Source organism: Euprymna scolopes, chromosome 21, assembly GCF_053919585.1.
Source record: "Euprymna scolopes isolate OS-2025 chromosome 21, ASM5391958v1, whole genome shotgun sequence".
Taxonomy (NCBI): Eukaryota; Metazoa; Mollusca; class Cephalopoda; order Sepiida; family Sepiolidae; genus Euprymna; species Euprymna scolopes.
In genome coordinates this window covers 92,946,334-92,961,787 of record NC_136502.1, presented here as the reverse complement: position 1 = coordinate 92,961,787, position 15,454 = coordinate 92,946,334, and the positions used below count along the sequence as shown (strand labels likewise).

Below are 15,454 nucleotides of genomic sequence, written 5' to 3'. Positions count from 1 at the left end.
CTCAAATTTGAAACAATGTTCAATATCAGGGGACGGATTTTCAGAAGTGACCGCCATCGCTGCTGCTTTATCCTTTTTTTTTTTTTTGTTGTTGTTGTTGTTTTCTCTCTTTTAAAAACGTTTCCCTTCAAGAATGTTTCTCCACTCAATGCAGCAGTTATAGAGTCAAGGGAGGTAACCGTGTGTTACAGATAAGACATTTTCCTTTTTATTTTTAACCTTAGAAATGATAATGAATTTCCAAATGGTGTATAATGTCCAGTATAGTACAGTAGAAATAAATTGGGGGGGGGGGCTTAACTGGGAGAAGATTAAGGCCAAGCGAAATTTGATGCCACTGGAAAGCTTATTTTATGTAGAATTACATGTTTTTTATCCTTTCTATGGATAGAAAAAGTTATACCTTAAATTTTAAATGGTAAATGTTGACTGTTCATTATATCAATGTAAGTATTAAGTTTATGATCTAAACACATTTTAAAGGTCGACAAAAGCTAGCTGTCCCTCCCCAGAGTTGGCCAGAAGTCTTTCATGAATAATTTATGACTTTTGTTTTGCTTTAAAGAAAAAAGAAAACTAAAAAGTTATTCTGATCATAAATAAATGTAAGAAAGATTTTGCGGTCTTTTTTTTAATAACAAGTTTCAAAGATGGACCATTTACTTTTTCCATTCCCAAAAGTAAAATGCCGACTGCAATGTCAAACATAAATAAATAAATAATATCAGTAATTAAGACAAAAATTGTTGATCAGATTAAATATGAAATTTGATTTGCAATTTATTTATTTTTATTTTTAAGAACACTGATGACTGAATTAATAGTTTTAAATATGTACCTTTTGTAAATAAAGCTATTAAGGCCAAAAGAACTAGGTGAAAATTTGGCTCTATGTTATATGCAAGAAAAAGAAGGTAAGAATATGATGTTAATTGTGTCGAAGACAGCATGCAAGATGCAAGCAATTTTAATATCTTAACCACAAATAGAGATGATGGTATACTTATTTGTAATTTATTTTTTCAAGGACAGACATTATTTTGAAACTAATTATAAATCTTTATTTACAAAAAGTTAAAGCAAACATTTATTGTGTTGCCATTTTATTCGACATAATTTGTTTCAACTGCCGAGTTTAAAAAAAAACAAAAAAACTGAGTACATCTAAAACACAACAAGTTTGATCAGATATCCTTTTGGCTTGGCGGAATAATAGCAGGCTAGAAGCGTCCCTTTCATTAATAGTGATAGAGAGGCGCTTGCAGGGCTTAGTCAATTGATGCAGACCGTCAGAAACCAAAAAGTCATTTTTAATTCAATCAGACTCAAGTTTAATCAAGAAGCCGGATGAAATAATAGGTTTACTTTTTTTTTTTGCTTAATTATCTAAGCCTGATAGCGTAGTTGCAGACCCTGTTGGTGGAACAACCATGCTCAATCACACACATATGGAAGAATAGAACGCAACAACAATTCAATTATCTTCACAGTTTAAATATCGCTTACTTAGCATGACTACATTATCAGCCATTCCTTCTTGAGTTTACGCCTCAACAGTCTAATATTTGTGATCATGTATTAGGTCAATAAAAAGGTAACATTAAACTTTAAGAATTTATTTTATTGCTGTCCTATTCTAAATAATTTGTTTTAACTATCAAATTTAAAAAGTCTTTGTGAATATATTCAAAATATCAGGCAGTTTGATTTAATGTCCTGCTGGCTTAGAAGGCCGAGAGCAAGCTCAATGTATTCCCTCAAATAATGGCAATAGAGAGGAACTCTGATAGCAAAATCAATTTTAGATGGTTCAGGTGATTGAGGAATTCCTTATCTGCAGGGCAAATTGCTTCCCGGTGATTGGCTGGAAGTCAAACCTGTTGAGAAGAGCAGCGTATCTAGATCACTTGTGACTCTTCATTATCATATGGCCAGAGTTGTCACAGATTCCATTATTAATTCAAATCACCCCATGATGTCCACCATTCTTGAAATTCTTTTGTGTAAAGTTAATTTGACAGATGTGCTTGTAACTTATTTTTGATCAACTTTTTTGTCGACTTATAAACATGATTGCACCAATTTTTGAAAGCTCATAGATTTCTTTCACAAACTTGAATTTAAGAGGAATTTTTTTTACATGTTAAACTAAACTATCAGCTCTGTCAATACTAAAAATCTTAGTTTGGCCTTATATCTCCATTGCATTTTGTTTCAACTTATTTCTACTGAACTGTGTGTCTGGGTCTTTGAGAGAGAGAATAATATTTTGTCTGTTCTGTTATTTTAATTTCTAATACAAAATGCATTCATTTGTATTTTATTTATTTATTTTTTTGCACAAATTGCATCTTTTCCTTCCCTATGATCACAGCATTTCACTCAATCTATTATTTTGTGTTAATTTTAATTTGCATAAATTTGGTCAATACCTTTCTCAAACTCTGGCGAAATTATGAATGCTTCTTTGCAGTCACAATAACGAAAAAAAAAAATAAATAAGTGCCTTATTTTTATTTAAATAATCATAAACTCTTAACACGTTGGGGAATTTTGCAATAACAATTAGTTCATTTTTTTTTCTTCACTTTTATTTATATTTCCGAAATGTATTTAAATACAACTTAAAAAAAAAAAATCAGACCAATTTTGAAGTTTAGGTACTCCACTAATCATCAATTCTTAGAATCTTGAACATTGTTTTCAATATTTTAACATTTGACAGCTTAATAAACTAATTTTTCACAGATTTTGTGAAAATTCAATATTTTTTAAATTCTATCATTGTGCAACCTCTTTTATGGAAATCGCTTGCGACAAGGCATGAAGCCATTTGATGTAAGGTGCTAACAAGATCGAACAATGCTTATCACAAAGATAGAGGATGCCTATTTATCTTAATTAAAAAAAGATATTAATAAATAAGGTGCGCTTTAATTTTGTTCAATAACCAGTGAACTGATTTAATTACCTTATTTGCTCTGATTGCAATTCTTATTATAGCGTTCATCTTAAAAGTGGCACTTTTTTTGAGAACTATATATATATTTTTTTTATACTGTTCCTCTTTTCAGTCTAACAATAACCAGTCTAAGCCTTATGAACATTTAATCTCCTTAGTAACTTCCATAGTGTTCACTAGTTTTACATTTTATAGATTGAAAAGGTGGGAAAAGACACAGATGCAACGTTTTAAAAAATGTACAGTTGTAATATAAACATCTTTTATGGAAAGAAATTTTTTTTTTTTTTTAACTTACAGACACTCATTTTAAATTTTGGATAGCAAGATTGACAGTATGAAATATGATAATTTGTACTTTAAGACATCATGGGTGTTTGTTTGTTTTTAATGTGATTTTGTATGGGGGAAATTTTAGGTTAACATTTTTCTTCATACACACGTGAAGACGATTTTTATAAAAGATTTAACTGAAGTATACCTAATGGATTCAATTTTAGAATCTGTATTCATGGAAAATCTCTCTTCTATTTCACTTGGTTTTCAAGATTTTATAAAATTGATTATTAGTCTCAAATTGTAATTTTAGTCATGAAATAAACTTGTAATCAGCCATTTTTTTTTAAGTATTAGTTTTAAGTTTAACTATTATTTAATTATAATTATTATTATTATTAAATGCATGTTTAAACTTTGTTATATTAAATTTGTTAAATTCTGTAAAATGTATTTTGGGGGTGGGGGAAGGGACTTTGCAGTGTTATAGTTTTGCAGAGTTTTCTGAATTTATTTTTTTAATTAACAAATTTTATATTTTTGTTTCTTTTACTTTTGTTACGTAAATTTTATTTGCCTTTTTTTTTTGTCTGTCTGTATGTGTGATAATGAATTCATCACGTGTTATAAAATTTTCTACAAAAAAATAAACAAAAAAAATACATATACAACAACACTTGCTAATAAAATCATTCTTGTTTCTATTTTTACATATGTCTACAATAATATAGTTGTGTAAAAAGAACCAAAGATATATATATATATATATATGAGGCCAGTTTATATAGTTTCTGTTAGGATTAAGGATGGTAGAAAAGTAGATTGGTATTTTTTCATGTTTTTGTTTTTTTTAATGATTATTTTTCATTTAAATCAACAACCTTACCCGGATATCTCCAAATTATAAAAGAGGATGGAGGGAGGGGGGGGTGTAAACAAAAAGAAATTTTTATTTTATTACATCTATATTTGGTATTTTAAAACTTACATATAGTTGTTAGTCCTTGTTTTTTATGGTTTATTTAGACAACTAGGATTAAATCTTTTTTTTTTTTTTTTTAATTCAATCTTCACCTCAAACAAGGCACAGTGCCACTTTGAAGTAGGGGGCTACTATTGCGGACATAAGTTGCAGGAGCATTATGAAGGGAGATGAGTAGCAAGATGTCTGTTCACATTACACTTGAACTTCTGCATATCAGTACAGAATCTCGGAAGAAAGTTCCAAAGTCTAGCAGTTCTGGGGAAGAAACTATTAGAGTAGAAGGCTTTCTTACACCTAGGAATCTCTACTGTGAAGGGGTGGGACAGCTGCTTGTCAGGTTTGTCGAGAGGTTACAAGTGCTTGTAGTTTATCAGAGCATTCACCATTGAAATACTTGTAGAACAGGCAGAGGGGTGCAATATTTCGTCAGTGGGACAGAGGCTGAAGCCTAGATGACAGCTCAGGACCTATCAGGTTAGCGACTCTTTTTTGAACCCTGTCCAGGAGTGAGATATAAGCAGCAAATGCGCCAGCCCAAATGTGACAACAGTACTCCATACATGGGCTAATGGTGGCCTTAGAGAGATACAGGATATTTTCAGATATAAGTAGTTTTCTAGCACGATAGAGAGAGCTCACCTTCTTTGCAGCAGCCTTTTAAACTGCAAACATTAACACTGTCTATTCTGGAACCTGGCTTTGTTTGATGGATGCATATGTGTATCAGAGTTAAGCAACACTGAACCCAGCTAACAATGAGCTCAGCCTATATTTAGATGGGTGACCATTTGGGAATGCCAAGTGCCATCAGTATGAAAAATCAAAGATGCTTTAAAACCACTTTCTCTTGAGCAATGTATGAATTTACCACTCTCTTATTTATAAGTAAAATAGAAAGGTAGACTGGACTCTCAAGTCTTAGTAGGACAAATAGTTGAGGAGAATGAAATCTTTGATCTACTTATCCCAGCATTATTCACCACTCGACTTGAGTCATGGCGGCTCATGAGAAGTGCAGTCAGGGAAAGCGCAGTCTCCTTGCTTTGCTATAAACTTTTCATCATGCAAGTATTCCTTTTGGAGGTTATCCAGTCTCTCATGAGAGAAGAAAAGGTGGGGTTAATACCTAAATATGACACAAGGTGCACATTTTTTTAAACTATTGTCAAAATTTAATAAGTTAACTAAAAAAAATGTTTCAGTCACATTTTCTAATATCTTCTACCAAAAAATCCTAAACTTGTATAAATAGGAATATTCATAGAAATGGTTAAAAATGAAAAAAAATTTTCATGCTGCAAATGTTGCAAATGAGAAAGGTTTTGATGAGTTTATGACAAGAAAACATCACCAACCTTGTACTCGAATTCTAACCTTAGATCATCCAACCAATAAAACTTTGAAACCAAATTCACAAATGAATATCACTTTCTCATTAATTCACCCCCCCCCAAAAAAAAACAAAAGATACACAATTTTTCTTTTTGCCTTGCCTCATATTTTGTGTTAAATCTGTGGGCATTTTAAGTCTTGTACCGTTTTTAAGTGTTTCTTTTATCTTTCTCGTGTTTGATAGAAGATAGAACATTTGAACTATGCCATTTTTTTAGGCTTGTTTTGATTTGTGAAGTAAGAATTCTTTGAATCCTTTTTTTCTGATTTTTCATTGTTCAAACTTTTGCATATGTAAATCAGTTTTTGTTTGTTTGTTTGTTTTTTATCGTTTTTAACTGGGATTGAAAAAACTTTTTTTTATAAGTTATTTTAAAATAATATTCTTGAAGATTGCATTTTTGTAGCTAATTCAAAATCAGTTTTCGGTTTTTGTCCAGAATTCAACCAACTAAAAAAAAAAAAAATTTATATAAAATAAAAACGGAAAAATATTTATGATACACATACCCATCATGGAACGAAAATTTTATATTCTAAAAATCATGTAAACTTTTCGAGTATTTTTTTTTTTTTTTACTAAAAACATCAAATTTTATGAGGAAGCGCCATTTTAAATAAATACAGACAACTTAATTCAGACAATCTAGATCAAAATCTTGTAATGGCAACCATCTACGATTGACAACTAAAAATTATTTTTAAAAAAAGATTTTCTTTGTATAAAAAAAAAACTATTTGATCAATTCACGCAACTTTTGGAATAAGACGTTTTTATTCTATGACAGGTGCATACATCAAAGAGATTTTTCCTTATACATATTTTTTCTTAATTAGGTTTAGTTCTGGACAAAACTCAGTTTTCTAAGGGATTTAATTGTGCATATAAAAAAAGTGAGTGTTTGTGTTAAAAATGGGGAAGGGGGTAGGGTTAGGGGGTACTATTTTCAAATAGAATTTTGGCCATTTATCTTTCCATTCTTTTTTTTTTTAAAGATATATTTTTTTTTCATTTTTTTGCAGCAGATAAATTTTAAAAAATTCATATTCACCCATATTCTTTTTTTTTTTTATCTTTGTTTAAATAGATTTACTTTGAATTTTATTTTACCTAAATTCAAGAATTCTTCATGCAAAATCTTTTCCAAAATATTTTTTTTTTTTGAATAAATGGTTTGTAATACGTTTCACTTGTGTTTGCATAATAAAAAACAGAAAATTAACACCTTAATTTTTTAAAAGCCAGACCCCCAGAATAAAGTAGTCTTTTTATTGCTAAGCTTATCTTAAAACTGGTTATGAGTAATTCAATGCATATTTTTCTAACTCCTGAAATATGCCAAATTTTAAAGTCATCTGGCCTTTTGGGAGTTTTTTATTTTTTTTTTATTTAATAAAAATTAGATCGTTTTTAAACAATTTATACTTTCCCCCGTTTTTTTGTTTTTTTTTCCCAGACATTCAAAATGATTACAATCTTGTAAAATTCATTTACCAAATTTTTTTAACATTGAGAAAAATAAATAAATAAAATTATAAAAGTATCCACATTTGTTCCGACAAAATCAGATCAAAAATGGATTTTATTTTTTCCCCATTTTTTTTCTTTTTCTCTTTTCCGGGTCTTCTTAAAAATGCTGTCCACAAAATATGCCTGCATTTCAGTTTATGATTTTTTTTTTTTTTTGGGGGGGGGGGTGGGTGATTCCAATTTTTCTTTCAGTCTGTCACTATTTTATATGTGTGTGTGTGTGTGTGTGTGTGTGTGTGTGTGTGTGTGTGTGTGTGTGTGTGTGTGTATAAGAGAAAACAGTATTTTGTTTTTAGAATTTTGTTTGTTGTTCATGCCTTATGTCTTATTATGAAGGGAAATAACTTTTAGATGCAGTGCTTCCAATTTGAGTGTCAATTAATTTGATAGGGTTTAAAAAAAAAAAAAATTAATGGCCCAGTGAGTAAAAGTAAAATTTGTCCATGAAGAAATTTATATCAATAATCAAACAGAGAGAAAAAAATTTTCTAAAGAAACAAAAATTAAGAGAAACTGCAGGAGAGAGAGAGAGAGTGAGTGAGTGAAAGAATAACTAAAAGGATCAGAGGGAGAGTGGACATGCAAAAAAAAAAAAAAGAAAGAAGAGAGGATCAAGAAGAAAAGAAAAACTATGTTGATACAAGAACCCAAGAGAGCAAAATAAAATACACTTGCTTGAGGCAGAAACTCAAGTGATAGGTGAAGGGGGAGGAGTAAGATAGAAGGAGAGGGGGCATAAAAAAATGTAAAATAAGAATTTCATTTCAAGAATTGAAATTATAATTGAAGTGGAAGCAATAAAATGATTGAAATTTTTTGTAAAACTAAAACTGTCAAAAGTATTTTTTTTTTTTGTACATGGGTGCATAAGAAATTAATTACTTTTTTTCTAACCAAACCAGAATGCTTGACTTTTTAGCCGTTAAATTTTAATTCAAACCAGAAACTAGTTTCTTTTTAATCAACAGTTGAAGGGCTTCAAAATCATATTTAAATTTTTATTGCTCACAATTATAGTGCAAAAGTCTTTGTAATCTATTATGAATAAATAATTGATATTTGTTTACTCTGTGACGGTCTTAAATACAAATGTGATTTTGAGGTCTTTAAACTGTCAGTTAAAAAATTCCCCATTTTAATTAAATATCAAAAGGCAGAACGTCAAGTATTACGGTTTATTAGTGCTCCTAAACCAAATGTAAACATGAATTTTCAAGCGTGTCCCTGTCATATCAAAGAAACGTTTTTTGGGGTTTTTTTTTAGTGTATTGTATTGCTATTAACTTCATTTTTATGTAAAGCTGAAAGAGAAATCTTTGAGAGAGAGAGAGAGAGAGAAGGTGAAAGATAAGATTGTAAATTTTTTTTCCAATGCATTTTTTTGTTTTGTTTTTACAGTTCCTACATACCCTCACTATTGTTTGGCACAAGGCAACACTTTTTTTTAGTCAAAAACAAAAAAATATTCTTGTACATCTTTTCAGACGTTCAAACTTCCCCCAATGTTTATATATTTTGGTCTAAGAATATTCGAATAGCAATTTCCTCTGAATCCGAAACATAGAGTAAGGTTGTAAGGATTTAATGGTACTCACTTTGACAACAGAAACTTGACCAGTGTATAATCTGCAGAATCTGGCCACAGTTTTAAATTTGTTTTACATAGGATTTTTTTTTTTTTTTTTGATTGCCCAATCTGTTTTCAGAACATACCAATCCGAAATTGAAAAAAAAAAAAATCTTTTCATTTTTTTTTCTCACATTTAGAAATTAAGTATTTTAATGTTTCTACACATTAATATGTATTCTTTTTATTTGAAGAATATATCAGTCAAAACATTGTTAAAAAAATTTTTTATGATAAATGTAAAAACCTGTGTAGAAATAATCCATTTCACAAACTTTTATAATTTTATATGCAAGGAGTTATCTTCCTTGAATTCTTAAAAAAAATTTAAAAAAAAAAAAAATAAGTCTGGATAATATCCAATTAAGAATTTTCGAAAGAAGTGAATATTTGTGGTTTTTATTTATTTTTCTGATTTTGTAGAAATAAGTGTTCAAATTCTCTTTTTTTGTTTTCTTTATTTCATTTCTTGAGGGCAGGGAGAGTCTTCCGATTTTTTTTTTTTTTTCTGGATTTTTTTTTCTCTTTTTGGGGTGAAAAAAAAATTGGGTCTTCTTTTATTCCTCCATTTTGTTTTAATTTTCATTTGTTTTTAGAACAAATTTCAACTTTGTTTATTCTTCCTTCTTTTCCTTTCTTTCTTCCTTCCTTCTTTTCCTTCCTCCATATATATCTTTTTTTTGCGTGTGTATGTGATGATTTAGAAACGACGATGTCTTGAAATACCAGCCTGTTTTTTTTTGCATATTTTTCCGGTTTTATTAATTTTTGCGTTCTCGATTATGTCCCAGACAGTCTCCTGTCCATTTGATCAGCACACTTGTCTCCTCAGCATGAAATTTCAATCAAATATATTACATATAATAGTACAATCAAAATCTACAATAATGTCTTTGTTGAAAGAACATTACTTCCAAAAACATAAATAAAAATAAAATCCACAAATTTTTATGAGTCCTGGATAGAAAAAAAATTATATATATATATGTGTGTGTGTGTGTGTGTATATCCTAGCAGTAGAAAAGTATGATAAACATTAAAATCCAAATAAAATGGTTTACATATATATTTATATATGTATATAAAAGAAAAAATAATAGACATTCTTTAAAAGAAAAAAATAATAGACATTCTTTATATTATAATAATCATAGTCTGCTTTTCATTTAGTCTTTTTTTTTTTTTTTAGCATTCATATTATTTGTTTACTTACTAAAAATTCCAGGTTTCTTTCTGTTTTTTTTTTGTTTCTTTGTTTTTTTTTTTGTTTTTTTGTTTTTTGCCAATGATTTCTTCTTCAATTTTGAGGAAGTGGGGTTAAAGGGGGTCGTCTACCTCGATTCTTCGTACAAGGAACAAAAGATTAAAAAAGAAAAAAGTGAGTAAGAAGGAAGTACACACCAGATAAGAGGTTTCCTCACTGTGTGTCCATCATGGCAGGTTAAGAGCCTTCATGGTTGGGCCCAGTGTCAAGGTTGGTGGTGTGCAGGTCTGGCTCTAAATACGTCAACAATCAGATTAATTTACCTATTTAAAATTTATATACACTATTAGCACTTCTAATTTTCTTTAAAAACATAAATAATATATATAAATGGAAACTCTGAGTAAAATTATTTAGAATTACAAAATTTATTGCTTGACAAAGGAGTACAATAATTATTAAAATTATATATATACTACTTTGACTATATAATCGATTTTTAATAAAATAATCTCTCCTACAAATTAGCTCCATATATTTTCCACATATTAACAAAATACATACAATATATTTTGCTATAGATAATAGAGGTTCCTAGCGGATTATATGCATAGGTCTAACAGCTTAACATATATTTATCAAAAGATCATACATATATATGTGGTGTTGTTCACAAGGGATCAGATAGTTTCTGTAGGAAATCTTACGTATGAGAGCTCAATGCAGAGCAGAGCATCCATAATGTTAAAAAAAATAAATAAAAAATAAAACAAAAAAAAAACAAATCCAACACAAACTTAGCCCAATTATATATACATATATATATATATATATATATATATATATATATATATATAAATAAAAATCCGATCCCGCATTTTGCTAATTCCTACCCTCTGATGAGAAGGAAAGTATTTCTCCCCAAAACTCCGCGGATTAAGGACTATCCACTTATTTTGTGCTTCCTTTTTAAAATTAAATATGTTTGTAACTCTTTTTCAAAGTGTTTTTTAACATGTTTTATTAACTAGTTGTTCATATATATGTGTGTGTGTGTATATATATATATATATATATATATATATATATATATATATAAGATACATATACATATCCTGGTACAATTTTTATACATCATAAGAAATATTTTTTATAGTTAATATCATAATTTGAATAAACTTCTATATAGCCATTTCCTCCTGACAGCTTTTTTAAAAGAGATAACATCAAAATAATTTAGAAAAAAAAAAAATATATATATATATTTTTGTTTTTAATTAATCAGACTATTATTCTGATCTTGGATGTTAGTCTTACATTTTAGCCTATGCACCCTCTGACCTTTTTCAGGTGCATCTTTCCAAACTCAATATCCTTATGTTGAATTTCAGGATCCATACAAAATTCCAAACTGTTGACCTATCAGCTACAACGGGAAAAAAAAGCCTGACAATTTTTATTTTATTACAAGCATCGCCTATAGTGAGGATTGAACCTTCAACCTCTTGAAGACTGCTACTCAGAACTGATTGTGACTTAACACATTTATTTATTGCACCACTTGTTCTTGACAGAATGCGGACAATCTATCCCAGAATTAAGTAATGGATTCAGTTCAAAATGCCGTATAGATTCTAAAGTTTGAAAAGAAGGTTTGAGGTTATATCGGCATTATGTTGTGAGAATTACATTCAAGAGGAGGACATTAGTCCAAAAAATACAAATTATCAATCCTAATCTAAAAAATTCTGTAAACAAAACGTTTTTATTTTATTCCAGTTATTTTTAATGAATGAAAGTTAAATCCACTCTCATATCCTGCGACACCACAACAACCAAATAACGAAGAACATTAAAGTAGAAGAGACCGACGTAAGTCGAATCATAATCATGATAATAATAATAATAATAATAATAATAATAAACGATGACACTAATATCCGTATTCGAATAAATCTTTCTTCTTGTTCAAACCTGATTTTGCAGACCTGGGTAAAAGGTCTGCCACAGCAGGGTACTCATTGGCGTGTACTCCTTAATATTCTTGCACGACGTTGGCTTCAGGAAATTATTCCGCACGGCTTTATGCGCTCTTCTGTGATTCTGCATTTCCTCGATGGTGGCAAACTGCTTCGGACAAAGGTCACACTGCGATGGGGCCGCATTGGCGGCAGCGTGCGTTCTTCTGTGCATCTGCAGCGCGTCCCTCTGGGTGAACTGTTGCATACACATCTCACAGTTCAACGGCTGCTTCTCGGATCCCGGTGCGGGTGGCGGGGGCACTGGAGCCGAGAGAGGGACGGGAACAGGGACAGGGACGGGTACGGGAAGGGGCGCCGGGATGGGGATGGGCGTTGTTGCTGCTGCTGCCGCCACTGTCGTCGTCGGACAACCCGTGACGACTCCGTGGATCTTCTTGTGGGCCTGCAGCTGCGCCTTCCGCCCAAACTGCTCCCGGCAGACGTCGCAGTGGAATGGCTTCTCGCCGGTGTGGCTTCGGGTGTGGATCTGCAGCTTGTCCTTGCGGGCGAACTGCTTTGGGCAGATGTCGCAGTGGAACGGCTTTTCCCCCGTATGGATCCGGCGGTGGATCTTGAGGTGGTAGCGTTGGGCGAACTTCTTGGAGCAGATCTCGCAGTGGAACGGTTTCTCGTCGGTGTGGGTCCTGCGGTGGATCTGGAGACGGTCCTTGCGGGCGAACTGCTTGGCGCAGACCTCGCAGTGGAAGGGTTTTTCCCCAGTGTGTGTCCTCTCATGAATCTGCAGCTTGTCCTTCTGCACGAACTGCTTCGGACAGTAGTTGCACTGGAACAGCTTCTCGCCCGTGTGGGTCCGCCGGTGCAGTTGCAGCTTGTCGCCACGCGAGAACTGCTTTGTGCAGAACTCGCAGTGGAAAGGTTTCTCCCCAGTGTGCAGTCGCTCATGGATCCTCATCTTGCCCTTCTCGACGAACTGCTTTTCGCAGTATTTGCACTGGTAGGGACGCTCGCCGGTGTGGGAGCTCTTGTGGATCTTCAGCTTGTCCTTGCGCGAGAACTGCTTCGGGCAGAACTCGCAGTGAAACGGGGTCTCGCCCGTGTGGATCCGCTCGTGGATCTGCAGCTTGTCGCGGTGGACGAACTGCTTCTCGCAGTAACGGCAATGGAACAACTTCTCCCCAGTGTGGGTGCGCCGATGCAGCTGCAGCTTGTCACCTCGGGAGAACTGCTTCGAGCAGAACTCACAGTGGAACGGGGTCTCGCCCGTGTGAATGCGCTCGTGTACTTTTAGCTTGTCCCGCTGCACGAACTGCTTCTCGCAATAGCGGCAGTGGTACGGCCGGATCCCTGTATGTGTGCTCCGGTGGATCTTCAGCTTGTCCTTGCGCGAGAACTGCTTGTTGCAGAATTCGCAGTGGAACGGTTTCTCTCCAGTATGTATTCGCTCGTGGATCTGGAGCTTGTCCCGGTGCACAAACTGCTTTTCGCAATAGCTGCACTGGAACAACTTCTCCCCCGTGTGTATTCGCTGGTGCAGCTGCAGGGTGTTCCGACGGGCGAACTGCTTTGGACACGTGTCGCACTGGTATGGTTTTACGATCGGCGCCGTCACGGTCGGCGGCGGCGGCGCCGCCGGCGTAGTCTGAGGCTTCGGCACACTGGGCAACGCTTTATTCGGCACAACGACAGGCTGCGGAGACTGCTTGGGACAAGTAGGGGGAACGCTTTGTGCTGGTTTCTCAATAGGATGCATCGTCTCATACGTAGGAAAATAACAGTTTTGGGAGAACTGGTTGCCATAGATATGGCCAGGGAAAAGCTTCTGGTTGGTGTGCATCAAACCGTGTGTTTGTAGGTAATAGCTTTGGGCAAACTGATTAACATAAGTTTGGTTGTGGAATGTTTTCTCGGGCATTTCCGGCATACGATGTGGTGGTGGTGGTGGCGGCGGCGGCGGAGGTGGTGGTGGTGGTTGGAGGGTGTTTGTTGGTTGCGGAAACTGCTTTCGAGAAATGTTTCCCTGGACCTGCTTATCGTTTGGTAGCTTTTCCATGTTTCCTATCGTATTTGTGTTGTTTTGTTTTGTTTTTTTTCCGAGGAAAGGAAGAGAAGGAAGGAATTAAATTTTTTTATTATTACTTCGGATTTATTTACGTTTTTTTTTTTATTTTATATTTTTGTCTGTTTTTTTTTTATTTGTTTTTTTTATTTTATTTATTTATTTTTTTTTTTTTAGTTTTTCATTGATTCCAGTTTAACGGCAGAGTTTTTGTTTCCTTACCCCCAGGCGTGTGGATAATTCCCTTTACTTGATGCAGGACACGGAGGAATAAAAGAAAACTTTGGAGGAGATAGTCCACCACCGGGAGAGTTTTTCATTTACTCCTTGAACATCTGGAAAAAAGAAAAAGAGAAATCCGATATTAAAAATATTTCACAATCAAAAATAAACAAAAATATCTTTTCATGCTATAATAAAGGTCAATATGTATTTATGTGATATAATTGACATTCCTCCCCCAAATGTTAGGAAATGACAAAGAAAAAGAAAAATGGAGGGGAAGTTGTTCATCAAGGTATGCAAAAGAAAGCCGAAATAGGATTGTTAATCAAGGTGTGGAAGGTGGAGGAGGGGGTGACAAAAGACTGGACATAAATGTAAATATATTTAGAGTTAGTTCTGAGGAGCGGCAATGAGTTTTACAACAGTTAGGAACAGTTTATGGACAGTCTAAAGGACAGTTTGGAGATGAGGACAGTTGCGAATTGGATACAGTCGAAAGTTGTGGCTTGGACCAGACCAAGAGAACTTTAAGAGGTGGAGATGAGCTGACATCAAGTGACAAACACAACCTCAACAAAACATAGACGATAAGAGGGAAAGGTAGTTTGTTTGAAGCATTGCTGGTAAATAAACATGGAAGAGTATAACAAGGCTATAGCAATGCAGGGAACCAGGTGTTAAAATGATGTGATGTATGGACAAACGAAAGCAGGTCTTGTAGAGTTTGTTTCTTATATCTTCGTATACTTGGACCTTAGTGTATAGAGAATCGATGGTGTCACACACACACACACACACACAAACACAATGCAACTGATATTTGCAGAAGGTGTTGCAGCTTGTTTTTCTTGTATTTTGTTTTTGTTTATTTTTGTTTATACTTGTTAACCCAGCCTCACCCCTTTCGGTAGCCGCTAATGTGAGAGACGACAACACACATTTTTCTAGGCATTAAAGTGTGTCTGCTCAAAAGACTATGCTGGCTTGGGCATGTCCCTAGCTCTCTACCAGATTAGTTTGCTCACCAAATGGGCAGCTTAAAATCTGGCTGGTCATCTTCTCTTCTGGCCGTGTTGTTGTCTCTCACATTGGTGAAAGGAGTACGCTCAGGTTCACAAGTTACACAAAAATAAAGTTCATGTATAACATAATTATTTACGTTTTATTCCAATAAATTTATAAAAATTCTAGTTAATAGTAAATCTCTATTTAGT

The 15,454-nt window shown here is 33.4% G+C and overlaps 1 protein-coding gene across 3 annotated transcripts in view; it reads right to left on the bottom strand.

The window, feature by feature from the left end:
• Positions 1-489: 489 nt before the first annotated feature.
• LOC145242584 (uncharacterized) overlaps positions 490-15,454 on the bottom strand; it is a 64,804-nt gene continuing 49,839 nt past the window's right edge. For all 3 annotated transcript variants that reach the window (XM_080105680.1, XM_080105681.1, XM_080105682.1), the window contains exon 2: positions 490-14,350. In XM_080105680.1, the coding sequence (XP_079961806.1) occupies positions 11,946-14,009 (2,064 nt within the window). In that variant the 5' untranslated portion in view covers positions 14,010-14,350 and the 3' untranslated portion in view covers positions 490-11,945. The remainder of the gene's footprint in view (positions 14,351-15,454) is intronic.